This window comes from Sebastes umbrosus, chromosome 9, assembly GCF_015220745.1.
Source record: "Sebastes umbrosus isolate fSebUmb1 chromosome 9, fSebUmb1.pri, whole genome shotgun sequence".
NCBI classification, from domain to species: domain Eukaryota; kingdom Metazoa; phylum Chordata; class Actinopteri; order Perciformes; family Sebastidae; genus Sebastes; species Sebastes umbrosus.
This window is the reverse complement of record NC_051277.1, coordinates 17,781,579-17,801,667: the sequence shown is the minus strand read 5'-3', so window position 1 is coordinate 17,801,667 and position 20,089 is coordinate 17,781,579. Positions and strand designations below refer to the sequence as shown.

The window sequence follows — 20,089 nt, the reverse complement described above, 5'->3', positions numbered from 1 at the left end:
ATGCATGTGTGTGTCTTACCTGAGCATCTTGTGCAGTTTGCTGGGGGTCATGCCGCTGCCATTATCGGTGAAGGTTAGACACAGGTGACCGGCTTCATCGACTACATCTATCCAGATCTGTCGAGCGGATACACCAGGATCTGATGCATTGTCTACAACATGAGAGGAAAGAAATTAATTAACAACAGGGAAAGAGAGACGGTCAAAGAAATTGGGGCTGGAGGGAGGGGAGATTTTGTCCCCCCCAATGATTCACATAGATTCAGTGTATTATCTTCCTTCCTCTTGTGTCCGCAAGAGGAAGGAAGACGTGCATTTAGGCATTCAAGCATAAATCTGCTTTTTGCAACCAGTTGGGGGCTTAAAGGTGCAGTGTGTACGATCTGGCAACATCTAGCAGGCTTCTCCCATGTGCAAAGCGCGTAGGAAAACTATGGTCGCCGACGCAAAAATGTGAAAACGCAAATTGCAATATCAAGAGTTTGGTTTGTCCGACCCTAGAAACATGGCGGCCAGCTCCATGAAGAGGACCCGCTCCCTATGTAGATATAAATGGCTCATTCTAAGGTAACGAAAACAAAACGATTCTTATTTTTAGGCGATTATACACTAAAGTAAACATAGTTATGAATATTACATTCCATTTCTACCAATAAATGCTACACACTGTCCCTTTAAAGTATGAGAAAGTGACTGTGAACTCTCCGCTGAGTGTTATAAATACACTAACAAGTCAGATAAAACATTACAGGAAGAGTCCGCTGATAACACACAGGGTGTTAAGCGAATCTGATGAAACCACATGCGAACTGATAGTATCGCTCTTTCTGGTTTTTAATGTTATTTGCCAATAAAATAGGGTCTATGCCATAGGGCTGTCCCAAATACCATTATTTTGGGCTTCGAAGGCTTCAATGTATTCGAACGCAGCAGGCTGACATGTTCTCCTGTCTGTCTGTCTGTCTGTCTCCATATCCCCCGTTTCAGTGTCGCTGCTGCACTACTGTACGCACACGCACCTCTACACACAATAAACAGCGATATGCGTCTGAGAATAACTAATAATAATTCATGTTGAATATGAAAAATAAATAATGTTGCAGAGTTATTCCTTATTTTATGGGCTATTTTGGGATTTATACATTATTATTATAAACTTATATATAAAAAAAACAATAACAAAGCATTCAAATACTGAATTGGAGGTCGACTACCATGACAACAGTCAAAGCATTCGGTTCAGCCCTACTGTGCCAGTACCCCACTGTGCGCTGCAGATTTGATTTTTTTATGATTTCATTTGGTTTACTGTGGTTTACCCTGCGCAAGCTGCACTCAGGGGAGAAGCATTATTGGAGAGATTAGAAGCACAGCTGTGCACAGAGTATCTTCAGTTTTTTGAAAAACACAGGGTGTGTTCCTGTTATGTTGCCCCAAGCTGTATGTAAAGGAATAAACTATTGGAAAAGCAGCTTTCTACACATCAAAGCTACTGCACGAAAACTACAGTGGTAATGTGTACATGGTTTATCCAGTATTGCTATTTTCATGCGTCATACTGTATATACTGTAGATGATAATACATATATATCATAATCTAGTTTTAGTTTACTACTCTAATGCAAGGGATCTAAAACTTTTTGGGGCCAGGGACCCCTTACAGAGGAGAAAATCTTCCAAGGACCCCCTTATAATTGTAACACAAATTAAGCTTACTACCATTAGTACTCTTAAATGTCATTGGAACTATTTGTATTCTAAAACTTTTCTACCTAAATACTTCAGACCTGTTTCATAGCGATAAGCAGAAACACATTTCAATTTGAATCATGTTGATACCACTTATATACTTTTAATCAGAGGGTCATTTTATACAAATTGTATTTGGACTCAACTTGACAATCACGGCTTTCTACAGTCTGTTACTCTTTATAGCAGACCGTTGCTAAGTATAACAGACCGTTGCTATGGGCACAGTTATGATGTCGGACTCTGGCGGAATGTTTTTGTGTCAAATTATTGAATTCTTAAATAAGTTGCTGTGTAACAAGCGGGATAATGTACAACTAGGGGGTCATTGCTGTGAAATAAACTCCTTCAGGGCGATGAGACGATGAGGCATCGCACTTTCGGGGTTTCACAACAATGACCGGCTCGCTGTACATTATCCCTTGTGTGTCACAATCATACCAGAGTTTCTATTGGCCCAAAGCTAACGTGGTTCGGAGTAATGGACACATTATGCTTTGTCTTGTAGGCACAAATGCTCCCCATCTGTAGATATGCACTCTCTTTTAATAATACAGCACAATTTAATAAGTTATTGACCCCCTGAGAGATTGTAATGGACCCCTGAGGGGTCCCCAGACCCCACTTTGAGAATCACGGCTCTAATGATTAGTATAAAACATGCATCTGTTTTTATACTTTGCTACTGTGACCCTTTACTATACTTGCTTTTATCATGTTTATCCTATTGCGGGACCCCCTAAGGGGCACCCAGAGTTATAAAATATAAATATTTGTATCTACAAAGGGGGACCCTGCAGAAAAAGGTTTGGCAACTAATACTGAACATAATGCGAGCAGAAAAAGAAGTGATCTCACACAGCATAGTAGTGCAACAGTGCATCTACATTGCGCACTCCTCTGGTCGTGCCTAGAAGGTAACCCTCAAATTGCGAAATCTGATCTTATATAAACTTGCAAAAACTCGCAGAGAACACAACCTATCCTCTTCCACATCAATGCCTAACCTTAAACATCTCGCGAGAGTTTCTTCTTCGCAGCTTGCGGGTTCCCTTCTAGACTGACCCACTCCTCCTCCACCACACTGCTCTTCCTGTTTTAAAAACTCAGCAGCCAACAAACGAGCAGCACGTCTGAACCAATGAGAGCGCACAGAGTGGAGGAATGCCAATGTTGACAGCACAGAAAACAAGACAGCTTTATATCACGTGGAGGTACAAATCATCTGATGATTCATATGCTATAAAGTCAAGACTTTTTTTTTTTTTTTTGTTACCCCTTTTAAAACACACAGATCTAACACAATAAAATGACTACACAACTTGACCACAAGTTATTTGAATCTTAAGAATGCTAGGAAGGAGATAACTCAACATAAATTATAATAAGCTCACTTGTCATGACTTAATAATAACACATCTCTTAAGGCCTACCATGGCACTCCTCACAGGCGTGTGACAGTAATAAAGCAGTTGAAGGGGGTGAAAGAGGAAGTCCATTAGGTCCATTTTTAGCAGCAAACATATGTTGTTCACATATATAGTCCACTTTGCGTGCGACAGCAGGAAGAAGAGCGCATGAAAGCATGAAAAGCTGCAACAAGAAGCGCAGCAGACACCAGAGAGCTGCAGGTGCACAAAGTGCTGCTGCTGCTCCATACTAGAGATCCACTGTACCTATGAGCTCTGCCACCGCGCTGAACGGCCAGGTGTGACTGGTGGAGTTACTGTTCAGGAAGGAAGGGCTCATCTAAAGAAAATAACAAACAAAGTAAGCAAGTGAGTTAGTTTCACTTTCACCTTCAGGAAAAAAAAAAGTTTGCAAGAATGAATTGCTCGTATTAGGTTACACATCCTGCAAAAGATATGATGAAAATATGTGAAATACGTACGGAACTCAGGCGAATCCCGTGCTCGCTTAACCTCGCCATTACTGCGACTGTCTCTCTGTCTGACTCTCTGAGGGCTTTTTCCTCTTGTGGCTGCCTGCTGCGTTCTGCGCGCACTCACGTAACCAGTTACGCGCACACTGGGCGTAGCAGCGCGCTCTGGCTTCACACTGTCAGAGGAAGAGAGATTAGAGAGGTGACAGGAGCATGAATACACTCACTCACTGCGTGTCTTAAGGAGGATTAAAGGTGCTATTGATGTCACTTTTAACTACGGGAATATTTAAAAAAAATAAAATAAATAATAATAATAATTAGGGCTATCAATTGATTAAAATATTTAATATTTAAAGGGACTGTTTTTAACTTTTTAAGCGTATAAATCTACCGGGTCGGTGTCCTATGCGCGCTTGTATATGCGCGCTCGCGTGTGGCTGAGCTGTTCAGACTCCCTGTGGACAAGTACTGTCAGACTCCAACACAAACAACACGGAAGCACCAAAACCTCTTGGCTCTATCTAGTGAAGCCCGTCTTGCAAAACAGTGTTGGCGGCGGTCGTAGTACGCGGAGGAGACCGTAGCTTTGGTCTCCAGGACCGGAGTCTCTGCTGTACTCTGCTCCTCTGCTTGCTTTCACTCACACACACACCGCGCTCGTTCTCGCTCCACCTCTAGACGTGCATGCGCGCTCACTACACACTGCAGAAGAGTTAGTTTAGCTCTGAGAATATCTAGTGAATGCACAGGGGACGTTTGTGCAGAAATAACTGCTGCAGCTCCTCCAGACCAACAGAGGTTTTCCGTGTCTTGTGAAGTGACGGGGCTCCGCAGCGAGAAACGTTATCCCACCGGCACCCGGTCGGAGACGATAACGTTTCTTTGTTGGAAAAGCCAACACTAGGATCAGCATTGATTCATGGAGAGACCTTCGTCTTGTCAGCTAACATTACTGCCAAGCAGCTGAAATATAGAGTGATATTGTGGATTTAGCTGACGAATGTCGCCTCACTGTTTTGAGTGATGCTCGTTCATGTCTATGTAGAGCAAGCAAGCTTGAGCCTGACGCTGACTTTTGTTGACTTAACGGCCACAGGTGTCGCTGTTAACAAGCATTTCTGATTCTTACAAACTGTCCCTTTAATCGCAAATTAATCACACATTTTGTATCTGTTCAAAATGTACCTTAAAGAGAGATTTGTAAAGTATTTGATACTCTTATCAACATAGGAGTGGGCAAATATGCTTGCTTTATGCAAATGTATGTATATATTTATTATTGGAAATCAATTAACACAAAACAATGACAAATATTGTCCAGAAACCCTCACAGGTACTGCATTTAGCATAACAAATATGCTCAAATCATAACATGGCAAACTGCAGCCCAACAGGCAACAACAGCTGTCAGTGTGTCAGTGTGCTGACTTGACTATGACTTGCCCCAAACTGCATGTCATTATTATAGTGGGCATGTCTGTAAAGGGGAGACTCGTCGATACCCATAGAACCCATTTACATTCACATATCTGGAGGTCAGAGGTCATTGGACATGACAGTTTTTCCTCGCCAACATTAGCGTAAGTTTGAAGCAATATTAAGCTAGTATGACATGGTTGGTACCAATGGATTCTTTAGGTTTTCTAGTTTCATATAATAACATTCTTCGCTTCAGCTTTAAAACTGAGCCCGCTATAACCCAAAAATCGTAAGTTGCGATAATACATTAAAGAAATTAGTGGTGTTAAAACAAATTTTATGTAAACGTGAAAATGTAAATCAACTTTTATTGTTATCGCGTTAACTTTGACAGCCTTAAAAAATAATACATCTACAGAGCCTTTAGAAAGGTGCCGGAAATAAAAGTATGGCTTTTCCTGAAAAAAATAAAATCTATATGAATTGTGAAATTTCAAAAACATTTTGGCGGGTTGAAAATTAATGTTTTGTTTATCTCTGTGGTAGATATCTGACATTTGGTTCCCACTTCTAACAAGGCTTATTACATGGCTTTATTGAATACTCGATTCTGATTGGTCAATCAAGGCGTTCTACGGTCTGTTATTTCTTTATAGCAGACCATTGCTATGTATAACAGACCGTTATATGGCTACTAGTTGAGTAAACACTCAGTGACTTCACAGTGGGTCTTATTCAATTAGGAAAAGCCTTTGTCTTCTTGTTGTCTGTTTTGTAACAAAGTAAACAAGTCACAACCACCTCCGGGTAACTGTCACAACTGTCTCAGAGAGAGCAGACAAACTTTGGACTCATGTGCTAGCTACCAACAAACATTCAGACAGCTTACAATAGCATCAACTCATAGGCCAGTAAATAAGCTTCCCAACAATATGTTTTAATGTCATAACTAAAAACAGTAGTAGAAGAAAAATAACAAAAGAGCCCAAAATGCCCTCCGATGTCATCCAAACAAAACATTTTGAACATTTCAAACAGGCGGCTGCCTGAGATCATTTAGGCGGAATGCAAACAATATGCAAAGAGAAAAACAAGAAAAGCTTGTTTAAGTGCTGCCTGTTAAGTTTTGGTGTTATTTTATTATTCTCAATGCCCTCTCGGTTTACTGTGGCTATAACTGCTCTGACTTCCCTGTTTGGAGACGCCCCCTCAGACTGGAAGCCATCTCCCACATTGTTTAGACACGTACACACACAGACTGATTATACATTATATCCTGCTTACATTATATTGCAATATAAAATATGGCACATTATGGCTTTAAATCACATTTTATAAGCCAGTTTCTGACCGTTTTCCTTAGGCTTTCAGCAAAGCTAAATGCGAAATGAGAGCATATCTTTTGGGACCACCATTTTTGGATGGTTGCGTACGGTAGCTGTCATTATCCGTCAACGGTCTATTCATCTGTCACCACGTGCAAAAGACAAATGCCCATATAAAGAGAAGCTGACAGAGACAAAGGGGGCATTTTATATTACAAAATTGAAGTTAATGATATCGATCCTTTACAAATTAGGAGGACCTTGACAGCTTACCACCCATTACGGTCAATGATGTGTTTTGGCGTTAGCGCCTACACCTGTCAGCAATTAAAAAAAAAGTAAATCTTTGGAGGCCGATATCCAACCGGAGGGTGGGTGCTACGCTTACGCAATGATGCCACCTGTTGATTTCAATAACCTGTGTAACATTTGCTGAACAGCAGCCGCTGTGACCACAAATGGCGATCACAGGATGATGGCAAATGTGAAAACAAAGTGTAGAAGTAGCACAAGCAGAGTCATAGCTAACATTAGCCACCATAAGCTTCTGGTCATACCAGACCGAGGAAGACTGTAGCTGCAAAAGTGCTGCTTGTATTGAATTGAGGTGCGTTTTATTGATGTTTTCTTTCAAAAAGGTTACACAGTGTCATTTTAACAATGAAGTCAAGCAACTGGTTTAGCCACTGGGGTTGAGGACGAAGCCTAAAGGCTTCTTTCCCCCTAATTGCATGTAAGAGGAGATTTATGCAGACAGGCTTCACTTCATGAGCTCATCTATCTTACAGGATGTGTTATGTTGACCAGCCTGTCTGACCAGAAGGAGACTACATTACTGTAGGCTATACAGGTGTGTATATATATACTGTATATATAAATGTTCACTCAGCACATGGACAGTCCCACACTTTAATTAAAGTGCTGCTGTAACTTTAAGTTTGAACAAACAATTCATCAAAGACAAAAGCATAGACAATAAGCAAAGAATCACTACTTTTTTTTCCTTTTATTATCTGAGTCACTCAATCCCTTGTAGCATAGAAGAGGCCCCATCGTTGGTCTCCACTGTTGGAACGTCCCAGTTTTTCCCTCCATCCATTTACTATTGCAACATAGTCCTCTTCAGAGAACTCCTGCAGGGGACAGGGGACAGAGGACAGGTACGATGAGCAGTCATCCAAAGAATTTAGAGAGGAATTTAGGTTCAGTTGGTTTCATTAGGTTGAAAAGGCTGCGTGTGCTAACCTGAATGAATTCATCCTTGATCGCCTCGGCATTCTCCAGCTCTGTCTTTATCACCTGTATGAACTGGGCTGTCCGGTCTTCTGCCCGGACATTGCAGAAACCAGCTTCCTGAAGGAACTACAGGAGGAGACAGAAGGGGTGAAGTAGAGGGGGAACAGCACCACCAGCTGATGGAAGGTAGTAAATACATCAGCAACACATCCACTGAGTGCACAGTGACACACTATTTGTGCAGTCTGTACAGAAGACTTTGACTTTTTAGAAGTTACCCAATATAGAAACAAACCTTTAACACATCGGTCTGGTGTGCAGACACACATCTAAACATGACAGGCTTGTTAAGGGGCTTTTTAATACTGACATAGGATTTGTTGAAAAGTATGAAACCCTTAGATTAGATAAGATGTAACACTTTATCATCATTTATAAATGGTATATTGATAGTTAATTAAAGTTAGTTAGTTAACTGAGTAAATAGTTATTTTACTGTTAAACAACAAAACGATGATTAATAATGTTTACTAATTATTCGTCATGCTATTCCAACAGTTTATTGTTGCACACATTATAACATTTTATATATTATATATTAGGGCTGTCAAAGTGATAATAACAAGTTAACGCATTAACTCAACTTCCGATATTTAGGTTGTAGCGGACTCAGTTTTAAAGCTAGAGTGAAGATACTGGCATCATATGAAACTAGAAAACCTAAGGAATCCATGTCATACTAGCTTATTGGGAAGGAGGTTAAATAAGGCTCCAAACTTACACTAACTTTGGCGAGGAAAAACTGGCATGGCCATTTTCAAAGGGGTACCTTGACCTATTTTTTTATGCTAAATGCAGTACCTGTGAGGGTTTCTGGCCAATAGTTGTCATTGTTTTGTGTTGTTAATTGATTTCCAGTAATACATATATACATACATTGGTATAAAGCAAGCATATTTGCCCATTACCATGTTAAGAGTATTAAATATTCAACAAATCTCAGTTTAAGGTACATTTTGAACAGATAAAAAAATGTGTGATTCATTTGCGATTAATTGAGATTAACTATGGACAATCATGTGATTAATCGTGATTAAATATTGTGACAGCAAGCTCTGGATCCAGTGGCATATGGCAGGGTCAATGTTCATATCCAAAAGTGCGGTGAATAGTTTGAGTGGGTTGATGGAGTTAAAGGCAGAGCTGAAGTCTATGAACAGGATGCATGTGTAGGTGATTCCAGGTGTTGCAGGTTGTGGTGGAGTGCTATGTTGATTGCATTCTCAACAGACCGGTTGGCCTGGTAGGCAAATTGATATGAATCCATCAGTTGGGAGGTGCAGGTATGACAAAATTAAGGCCTAGGAAGGGGGTTATGTTTTCACCGGCGTTGGTTTGTTTGTCCGTTAGCAGGATAACTCCAAAAGTCCACAATGAATTTTACTAAAAGTTTTTGGAGGGGTGGGCTGTGGCACAATGAACAATCCATTAGACTTTGGTGGCTATCCGGATCATGATTCGGATTCAGGAATATTTTTAAGAATTCGGATCAGCCTGAGCATTAAAACCACAGTGTATAACACATGCACAGTGTAACTGATGACGCATTGATGACGCGTGACCAGGGTCTGAAATTAACTTTTTTCACTGCCTGCCACTGTGGCAGGTAAGTATATATTTTTGTCTGCCACTCAGAAATATTATCTGCCACTTTTGAAATCTCTGCGCTAAATGAAGGAATAACATTTTATATCTGATGTAATTCAATGTTCGATATATTTTACATAAAAAACATAATATACATGGTAAATTACAGTGTTCAAATTACACCGTAGCTTCCGGGGGAGCCCTGTTTTTGAGGAGTAGGAGGGTACTGTAGCCTACACAGTACTGTACTTTGTTATTGCCATCTGTAGTGGTCATTTGCATAAAAACACACAATTCAAAAGGTTATGATTATCTAAATATAATATTTATAATCAGGTCGTAATTCCCTTTCTAATATCTATTTTATATTGCTGTGAAAAAAAAATAGAGTGAGGCATCCGGCGATACGTTACACGGAAACACGCCGTGTTAATAATAAGCCGCCCACCTCATGTAACCGCCAGCTGAGAGCTGTAATCTGTTTTTAAAGTCACACGTTGGCAGAGGTATGCGCTCTGCGAGTGACATTGTAGTTTATTATTATTATTGTATTATTTATTTAATAGCAGAAGATCTTATCTTAACTTGACATCTTAGCTTAACTTCTTTTATGTACACAGGCCAAACTCGTTATATTGTGTTTTATAGCTCATTAACTACAACTTGTGTTTTTAAAAAAAATATTTTAGGGCATTTTATGCATTTATTAGATAGCCAACAGTGCTGAGATGGGAAACGAGGAGAAAAAAACATTTATATATATTTTATATCTATCTCTTTTCTACCTACAGTATATACTATATATATATATATATATATATATATGTTGATTTTGGCAGAGGAGCAGGACATTTCACAGTTTCAAAACTTACTTATAAGTGCCATCTGGTGGACAAACTATGAAATATTGACACTGCAACTGATCTTTGGCATTTCTGTATTCATCATTCTTGCAACTTATCAGTCAACATATTTATCTACTGATGTAGCTGTGATAAAGTTAATATTGGCGGCTATAACACTGGGTTTACATATTGGATGGTACGGTGTGCAAACAGACACTGCAGTGTACTCTCGTTGCATATTGGTAAAGAGGACCGATCTCCCCATAGGGCAGTGTAATCCTTTCACAAACTATTACATAATGAGGCTGTACTGTATATTTACCTTGCCATACTGTGAGGGTGTATAGAGGACATAACCTCTCTGTTTAACGTAGGCCTCGAACACCGGTGTCCAGGGCTTCTCCCCGCAGCAGTAATCACTGATGAGCAACTTGCCACCTGGCTTCAACCATGACTGGACACAAAGAACATGGAGAATGAAAAAATAAGGCAGGAAATTTAGCCCGGATAAAGTCACATAAAAGGCAATAGTGTCCCAAAGAAATATGTATATGACATGAAATTGTTTTCATTTAGTTTTTGCATGTGTTTTTGTAAGATTTGCCAGATTTCCTCTCCAAGCTACTAATTCAAAACAGAGGTTTGGAAATCAATAAAAAGACTTAATGCTACTGTTTAAAAGTATGAGAGAAAATGCTCACATGGAAGCATTTGAAGAGGGCCAGCTTGTCTTCTATGTGCAGGATTGTGTCTCTGCTGTAGATCACGTCAAAGGAACCTTCTGGGAACGACCTCTTAGTGGCATCAGCCACCTCAAACTGGACCTGAGGTAGAGCGCATGCCATTACTGATTAAAACAAACATTAATCAAACTATTTTCTGTGGTATTTAAACCAATAGGATAAGGGGATATTTAGACGTACTGATGGCAGTTTCTCAGCGATCGCCCTCTCCATGGCGATGTCCACCATGTTGTCCGACAGGTCAAGGCCAAGCACCTCCACTCCAAAGGTCTGAAAAGTAACAGAAACATCGCCATCACTTTAGTCTTTTCAATCATTATAATCATTATAAAATCATTAATATTACTGTCACCCTAACTTTGCCAGATTCCTTGGCTCTTACCTTTGCCATGTAGAAATCGCCTCCACCAATACCACAGCCAACATCCAGCACCTTCTGTCCGGGCTTCAGGTTAAGCAGGTCCACAAACTCCTGTCAGCACATAAAAAAGGATTCATTCTTTAGTTTAATCAAAGTCCTAAGAGATAAAGCTACATAAGTCTGTCTTTAATTGTTCAGCATCTCAATTGTTGGGGAAATAAGGAGGATTAGGATAAAGATAATGAGTAGTGAAGGTTTCACGTGGTGGGCATCCTCCGGGTCTGAGAAGTGAAGCCAATACTGAAGTGCCTTAAACTTGCTCTCTTTCTAACAGCCAGCAGGGGGCGACTCCTCTGGTTGCAAAAAGAAGTCTGATTGTATAGAAGTCTATGAGAAAATGATCCTACTTCTCACTTGATTTATTACCTCGGTAAACATTGTAAACATGAGTTTATGGACTCAATCACTACTTTCAAGTCTTCTTCAATACAGCATGATATTCATTTAGTAAATTATGGTCCCATTTAGAGTCAAATAGACCATAAAGCAGGGGACGCTTTACATTTTGGTCATGTAAAAATGTCTTATTCAGTGTACGGTTGTCCTTAGCGCCATCCTCTTATGTCACTTCTGGTTGCAAAAAACAAGATTGCGACAGCCAAAATGCTGAACTCAAGGCTTCAAAACGGCAGTCCACAAACCAATGGGTGACGTCATGGTGACTACGCCCACTTCTTATATACAGTCTGTGGTTTTACGCTATAGAGTTAATTTCAATATTTCTATTATTTCATGACGCACATCATATGAGTCATATCTCACATTTCTTAGTCATGGAAACATGTCTATAATAATGTTGAATAAAATAAGTGAAAGAAAGCACAGCTTCCCTAGCAATAAGATAATGGAAACTTTGAAAGAGGAGCAGAGGAAGCAGGAAGGGAGAGGAGTATCCGCTGATAAAGCTGCTACGATAAAGGGGAGGCCGGTTCGGTTGCTGCTGGAGGTCATTAGTTTGAGAGCAAGACTAGAAGAGTCTACAGCCACACTTTCAACTCTGTGAGGCTGCATTTAGGAAACGCTAATGTCAACATGTTAACATGCTCACAATGAAAGTGCTAACATGCTGATGTTAAGCAGGTATAATGTTTACAGCATGTTCACCATCACATTTTAGCATATTAGCATGCAAACATTTGTTAATTAGTAAACAAAACAAAGTGCAGCTGAGGCTGATGGGAATGCCAGTAGTTTAGCTGGTTATTGATCATAAACCAGTATTGGACAAATTGGAATCTTGACCTGTTGATGGCACTGGACGAAGGGTTAACGGTTATTGTTATTCATCCCGAGGGTGGCTTGAATACGTGTTGCAAATTTAATTTCAATGTGGACCTGAGTGGAAGAGAGTACATTTATTTCATCAACTTCAGTCACATAAGTCATGTATTTGCTTTGTTCAGTGTTCTTGTTGTATCCTATTAATTCCTTCCAGCCAATGTCTTTTGGTGTTTTCCAGACTTTATTCGTACCTTGGTGGTGCTGGGCCCGCCTGTGCTGACGTAACCAGCCCCGAACATCTTCTCGTAGCGCAGGATGCCACGGTTGGTGTACTGCTGGTTGTCCAGGAACTGCTGGAAGGTTTTGAATCCGGTCTGGGTGCTCGAGGAGCGGGAAACCTTCTCCAGAAGCCAGCAGATCTGATTAGGGTTGTTTTTCATCTGGAAAAGGAGGAGGAGGAGGATGGAGATGGATCAAGGAGTGGAGGGGAGAAAGGAGAGGGTTAATCGCCCATCCTCACACCTACATCACACACTGATATGTCCTTCTATTTAAGTTTTACTAGAAGACTTAAATAACTACCTCAACATAGGCCTGAACTTTCTTTTTCAACACAATGTCGAAACCAAACGTTTGGCCCCCCTCTGGCGTCTCCATTTGTTGTGATGTTACCAGGTGGTTGTATTGTGTCTCAGTGCGGTAGCAGGTGGGGTTGAAGTCTCTCTTGGAGTCACCTTGGTACAAAGTTACAAGTTAAAATGAATCCTTCTCCTATTTGTTAAGAAAAACATATTGGCTGATGTTGCTGAGCATTCATAATTCACTGAGAAAGGCAGCGTATATGTTCCTATTTCAATTTCTTGAGCCAGATTAAAGGTCTTATTGATACAATTTTTATATAGACAAATAATAAAAAAAAAAATAATACATCCACAGAGCTTTTAGAAAGGTGCCGAATAAAAGTATGGCTTTTCCTAAAAGAAATTGTGAATTAAGCACATTAGAAATGTTGACGGGTCCAAAAAGAATGTTTTGTTTATCTCGTCTGGTTCCCACTTCTAAAAAGGCTTGTAAGCCAATAGTATAACGGCATTGATATCATACGAGTCTCACTCCACTCATGACTATAAAATTTGCATGTTGTGCAACAAACTGGCAACCACATGTTGTGAAGTGAATGCAATGGAACAGGGGAGGGAGAGTGTGACATCTTTGTGGCTGAATGTTATCAGTGTTGTCAATAGCACCTTTAAGTTCTAATCAATGTTTATTATTGATGAAAGGAGAGATGTGGACGTTTTATTGTTAGCTCAGTACCTGACCGGTGGTTGCAGGACTCTCTGAAGAAGAGAAAGCCACCAGGCCGCAGCCAGCACAGCACCTTCTCTGTGAAGGACTTCAGCTCCTCATCGCTCAGGTACATCAGCAGCCAGTTGGAGAAGATGAAGTCAAAGCTGAGGGGAGCAATGAATGGACATATTCAAATATAATAAAGAGCTAAAATTGTTTTCCTTTGTCCAAATAAAGCCAGTAGTCTGGTTTGGAAATATCCAGTGATGGCCAGTGGATCCAACGGCTGTAAGGTCCTTCCATCCTGCTGCTGTCAGACTCTACAGTCAAAACTGCTTCCAATAGACTGCACACACTAAAAAAAATGACAATTCATTCATTCACTCATTCATGTGCAATATCATTATATACCACTGTGTAATATTAAGGTTCAATATTCTGTGCAATATCAACATTTCATATTTCATATGTGCAACAATTCAACTATTCATTCACTCTGTTTACTATTATATTTTGTTTTATACTGTTTACTTATTTATTATATCTTTTTTGTTGGTAACACTTTACAATAACCATTATTAATAAATGGTAAATTGATAGTTAAATAAACTTAGTTAAATGTTATTTCACTGTCAACAAACAATGAAATGATCATTTACAATGTTTGTGTAATATGAAATAATTAGTTTATAAATCCAATACTGTATCATAGCTGATAGGAGACGATAACGATGACATTACGATTACATTAGTAAACTATTTATTCATTATCTATTGTTGTAACAATTACTTAATATAGTATATAAAATGTTATAATATGTGCAACAATAAACTGTTAAAAAACAAATTATAGCATTACTAATAATTAGTAAACACACAATTATCATTTAGTTGTTTGTTAACAGTAAAATAAATATTAATTTACCATTTATAAATGATGGTTATTATAAAGTGTTACCTTACTGCTTAATTACCTCCTCCAAGGCCAAAGGCCTAGGAAGGAGGTTATGTTTTCACGGGTGTTGGTTTGTTGGTTTGTTGGTTTGGAGGATTACTCCAAAAGTCTGTGATGGATTTGAACGAAATTATTTGGAGGGGTGGAGTGTGGCACAATGAACAATCCATTAGAGTTTGGTGGCGATCCGGATTCAGGATTTTTTTTAAGCATTACGATCAGCCAGAACATTAAGACCTCTGGGTATAACACATGCGCAATGTAACTGATGACGCATTGATGACGCATGACCCCGCCTTCTCCCTTCAGAGAGAGAGACAGAGAGAGAGCGGGGGTGGGGGGCGAAAACTGTAGATTCTGTGTTTTTTCACATTAAACTCTGTGAAATTTTAGTTGAGTTCGACCGAAGCACACTTGGTGATTGTTGGAAAGAGTAACGACGACAGTTTAGGTGAGTTTTATTTTGTTTCTGTCCAGTTTGAATGAAGTGTTTTACGATGCTCCGATACGTACAGCTGATCTCAACGTAAACAAAAACACACGTGGATGATGGCGCAAGCTGAACGGAGAGGGGGGCGGAGGTCTGCGCTCTCCGAGTGCCATTCCAGTTACCATTATATCTTTTTTTGTTTTTTACTGCAGTCTCTTGTTGTTTTCACTGTTCCCTTTGCTGCTGTAATTATTCAAATTTCCCCGCTGTGGGACTAATAAAGAATTATCTTATCTTTTCATATCTTATCTTATGGGGGTACAGGTACAATATTGCCTGTCATTCATCCTCCATCAGAATACATGACTTGCGGCCTGTTTTAATCCAACGTGTGAAGCTGTGCACGTGGCGAGAGAGTCTACAACCACGCTTGTTGCACTGTGAGGCTGTAGTCAGCTAGATGCTAACATCAGCAGTCAAATGAATGTTTTGACCGGATGATGGTGATAAATGAAAACTTGTCTGTACCAAATTCCATCCAGCATTTGTCGAGGCATTTCAGTCAAAATCCCAAAAATGTCAACCTAATGGTAGCGCTATAGGAAAAGTCAGGGGATCATCAAAGTAAGTAGGCTTCATCGTCTGCGGACAATGAATGTCTGAACCAACTTGCAATCCATCCCATAGTTGAGGTATTTTAGTGCGGACTAAAGTATGTGGACTGATCGTCAGACTGGTACTGCCAACCCTACAGCACACAAAAATTGAAGATATAAAAGTGTTTCTAAACAGAATATATCTCACACACCTGTTTTGGGGGAAATCCAACGTTGTGACGTCAGCTTGGAGGAAGGTAGCGTTGCTATGGTGACCATTGTCCTGCCTGTTTCTCTCCACAAAGCTTTCCATGAAGTCCACAGCCGTCACATGGCCGGCCTTAGTCAGGAGGTGGCTGGTGTAACGACTGTAGAGACACGTCAGTATAAATATACACACATCCACGACTACAGACGGTCTAATGCAGCTGGACACTCACCCGATGCCAGCTCCCAGTTCCAGCACCCTGGATCCAGCCAGGGAGGGCAGCAGGGACAGGATCTCGGGCAGCTCGTGCTGGGTCAGCTCCCTGGCACGAGAGTCCAGCATCATCTCCTCCACCGTGGCGTTCTTGGAGTGCTCCTTCCAAAACTCTGTCATGTTGTTACGAGCTGTGAAGCACACAGGCGTCCGCATTAGATTAGCAACAAGGCAGCTGGACACAAATAAAACTACTAATACGATATGTATTATTACAGGAGGATGACGACCAAGAAGAGGAATTGTATATAACTTTGTTACTGCTTGGTCAAACAATAAAAGGAACAAGACTACTACTATCTCTGAGTTCAGAAATTCTTCGAGTTCAAGAACCCCTGCCTGTGAATCATCTATCACGTAGTTCAGAAAACAAACAAGTATTCAATATTTTTATCTTATCAATAACATCTGACATAAAATGAAAGAAACATGTTTTTTTTTTTAGAAGAAGAAATAGAGTCAAATAATGTTCATTCATTTGACAAAAATGTATGTTAATACATAACTTTTGAGCTAATAATCTTCAAACACAGATTAACCATTAGTCTGGTTAGAGCAAGCAATCTTAAAACAATACACTGATGTGGCACACACACGGCTACTATCCTGTGTAGATTTCCCCAGAATTCAGCATTTTCAAATTTCACTTGCTCTCCATCACAGTTTCAGATGTTTTGCATGCTTTTGTCTGTAAGGAATGCAGTATTTCTACTTCCATGACAGGTTTTACTTGCTTTGTTAAAAGGGAGTTTGAATGCATAACATGGTAACTTTAAATTTGGCAAAAAAATGCCCCAAATGCTACAAATATTTGGATAAGTCATTAATCAACTTTGCAGAAAGCCATTGGTTTGTAAAGCAGATATTAAAAAGGAGCAACAGCAACAACAATTATAGTAACATTTAATCAAGGACAAACTTAAAAAATAAACTTTTTTTCTTGTTCTTCCCTGATCAGCTGTTGCTTTACATCCACAGACACCTCATAAGTCATGCTTTGCTAAGCTGCCGGCGTAAAGGGCACTAACCTCCAATCAACCAGTGAAAAGATGATAACTGAGGTAAAAGTCTTCAGAGTCCTCTACCTGGTTACGCACTAAGCACTGACTGCAGGGTAACATTCAGGCAGACCAAAGCTACATTTGACAACTGAAAACTTCAAACCACTGACACGTTCCAACAGGATTACTTCCACCAGCTGAGTGAACAATTTGCACAAAACAACATGTGGCTGCTCCAACAAAGTCCAAACATCGGTTGCATCATCAGGCTTAAAAGAACATGTTTCAATCAAATCTTCACGCCAGTAAAATAACCCATATTTACTCTGCTCATACCTTTTTCCATGATGGTCTTTGGTTGATTTGAACTTATTGTAAAATGATTCTACACTTCCAATGTAGTCTGGCAATTAACGATTAATTAAAAGAGGGTAAGAAACCCCTCTCTGACAGCGTTTCAGCGTGTGTGAGTGCTCTTTAAATAACACGACGCACTGAGGAGCTGGTCGGCAGGTGGAAAACTGACCATTAGGATGCGCCCAACATGAGGGCAGGGCAGGGGGGGAGGTGCACATGAATAATCATATGAGGGCAAGGGTCTGTGGTCTATCACAAGCACGTTTATTCCCCTGACAGTGTGCACACATGGGCTAATACCCCCCATAAAAGACCTGAGTGTTGTCAGCCCCAGATAAGCTAGTATTTGAGAGATGTACACTCACAATGGTTCGTTTTTGTTGAATTGTGAAGGGGTGTGTGTCCCAGCGGCAGTCTCCCCTCAGCAGCTCCCGATTCACCGCGCCTCAGTTGTGCTGACCCAAGCAGGAAATGTCCCGTTGTCTGATTGCGCAATATTGCCTCATGGTGCAGCTGAAAACCTCCACGCTGTTAAGGTGAAGAGCGATGATTGCTGAGCCCTAACAATAAATGTTAAAGAGGACCTGTTATGGTTTTCCCCTTTCCTTTAGTGTGTGATATATATTATATTATATAGTTTTTTGTGTAAAAGATCTGCAAAGTTACAAAGTCCAAAGTCCACACCAAAGGGAGTTACTCTCCCCCACAGAAACACTGCTCCTGATCTGCCTGAAATGCCTTCTGTAACGTGGTGATGTCACCAAGTAACACATTTGTATAATTCCTGAGGGTGACAGAAAGTGAAGAGGTGCTACAGCTCAGCCGGTATGACAAAAGTAAAGTGTTTTTTGAACATTAAAGCATGTAAACATGTTCTAGTCAATGGGGAACCTCCGGGTCTGAAAAGTGAAGCCAATGTGGAAGTGCCTTAAACTTGCATTCTTTCTAATAGCCAGCAGGGGGCGACTCCTCTGGTTGCAAAAAGAAGTCTGATTGTATAGAAGTCTACGAGAAAATGAGCCTACTTCTCACTTGATTTATTACCTCAGTAAACATTGTAAACATGAGTTTATGGTCTCAATCGCTAGTTTCAAGTCTTCTTCAATACAGCATGATGTTCATTTAATATGTTATGGTCCCATTTGGAGTCAGATAGACCATAAACACAGTATACTTTAGGGCGTGGCTACCCTGTGATTGACAGGTCGCTACCACGGCTTTGTTTGGTCTGGGAGTTGTTTGTGTTTTAACTCTTTCACAGTGTCTTTTCAGCTCATAAAAGTTAATTATAACCTTTTTGGTCTCCTAAAAATGTCTTATTCAGCGTTCGGCTGTACTTAGCTCCACTCTGTACACTGCAGATTTACCCACTGCGGGACTAATAAAGGAATATCTTATCTTATCTTAAAATTATTATTGTTTTTGACCCACAGGACACGGGACATGAACAGCGGTCTCCTGGATGAAAGCCTTGTGTTTGTTTGACCCATACACCTCCTCTCACAACCGCCCCTTGTGTGTCTTTTCACGCTTTAAATTACGTCACCACACTCCCCGACCACTAATTCTCAGCGTTTACTATTGCCGCCGATGGGTTTACATTGTAGTAGCTTGAAAGCCCAGTGCGTCTCATACAGACGCTAATGGGTGCCTGTGAAAGGGCTGGGTAAAGCAGTGAGGGATCACATCCTTTCCACAACAATAACAATTCCTTCTGGTCTACTGTGTCTTCTTCTGTATACACATTCCCCGCACCAAAAGTGGCAGTTAGCAGAAGCAAGGACAAATAACAAAATTAAGAAATTAAGAAATTAAAAAACTAGAAAATAGAATATTGGTTGACTCCATTAGTTGATGGATTTTTAATTAACATTTTTGCCGTCAATGCAATTTAATTAATAGGAAGCAACACTTTGGTCAAACTCTAAAATCAAAAAATAGACTACAAAGATAAATAAATGTATTTATAAAATGAATGAAAAGCAGAAATGTTCTTTTTTCAAGAGAGAAAACAAAAACACGAGAGAAAGGACTTTTGGTACTAAAGCAGTATGTGTATGTGTAATTTTGTGCATAAGTGCAAATGTGTGATCTATTGTTTGTGTTTGACTTTTGCACAGTTCCAACTACAACCAAAGTTCATAGTAACCAGACTGAACTGAGTGAGGTCAGCAGGTGGGAGGGGTTTTCTGAGACTTTTGGTACAGATAGTGTCCCAGAAAGTCCCCATATATGCTATACACAGAATAGGGTACAGATACGGCAGGTGTCACCAAGTCATGCACGACTTACAGTAACCCACATGTAACTAAAATTTTATGAATTTTCATCGCGGTTCATGTTAACTTCAGCAAGTTCAGTGGTGGTTGTGTATTTATACTCACTGACACTGTCCATTTGACTTTGTTTGTGGTGGGTGTTTCCTCAGCTGTGTTATCTCTATGGAACTGAATCAGTGCCCAGTGTGTGATTCATGCTATGGCAATTA

At 40.1% G+C, this 20,089-nt stretch overlaps 2 protein-coding genes and 1 long non-coding RNA gene across 8 annotated transcripts in view; 1 reads left to right on the top strand and 2 right to left on the bottom strand.

Annotated features, from left to right (window-relative positions):
* Positions 1-3,801, bottom strand: part of zgc:152774 (uncharacterized protein LOC553526 homolog) — an 18,649-nt gene extending 14,848 nt beyond the window's left edge. For 2 of the 3 annotated variants that reach the window (XM_037780375.1, XM_037780374.1), the window contains exons 1-3: positions 3,641-3,800; positions 3,426-3,498; positions 20-152 (exon numbers count right to left, since the gene is read on the bottom strand). In XM_037780375.1, coding sequence (XP_037636303.1) covers positions 20-152; positions 3,426-3,498; positions 3,641-3,679 — 245 coding nt within the window. In that variant the 5' untranslated portion in view covers positions 3,680-3,800. Of the gene's footprint in view, positions 1-19; positions 153-3,425; positions 3,499-3,640 lie in introns of all 3 variants that reach the window. The other variant, XM_037780373.1, reaches the window with a different exon arrangement.
* LOC119494479 overlaps positions 1-7,354 on the top strand; it is a 14,653-nt gene extending 7,299 nt beyond the window's left edge. The window contains exon 2 of the long non-coding RNA XR_005208221.1: positions 7,229-7,354. This is a non-coding gene — a long non-coding RNA (uncharacterized LOC119494479). The remainder of the gene's footprint in view (positions 1-7,228) is intronic.
* On the bottom strand, positions 7,274-20,089 carry pmt (phosphoethanolamine methyltransferase). Of its 4 annotated transcripts, none has more exons than XM_037780380.1 (12): positions 19,986-20,089; positions 16,203-16,374; positions 15,975-16,130; positions 13,809-13,945; positions 13,074-13,225; positions 12,743-12,931; positions 11,232-11,321; positions 11,030-11,119; positions 10,808-10,930; positions 10,429-10,560; positions 7,624-7,740; positions 7,274-7,511 (listed from the first exon to the last, which is right to left on the bottom strand). In XM_037780380.1, the coding sequence occupies exons 1-12, from the start codon at positions 19,996-19,998 to the stop codon at positions 7,401-7,403; spliced, it is 1,482 nt and encodes a 493-aa protein (XP_037636308.1). In that variant the 5' UTR covers positions 19,999-20,089; the 3' UTR covers positions 7,274-7,400. The 4 variants fall into 4 exon arrangements, with proteins under 4 accessions (XP_037636308.1, XP_037636311.1, XP_037636310.1 ...); XM_037780383.1 differs by having other exon boundaries at positions 19,990-20,086; XM_037780382.1 differs by lacking the exon at positions 19,986-20,089 and adding an exon at positions 17,967-18,110.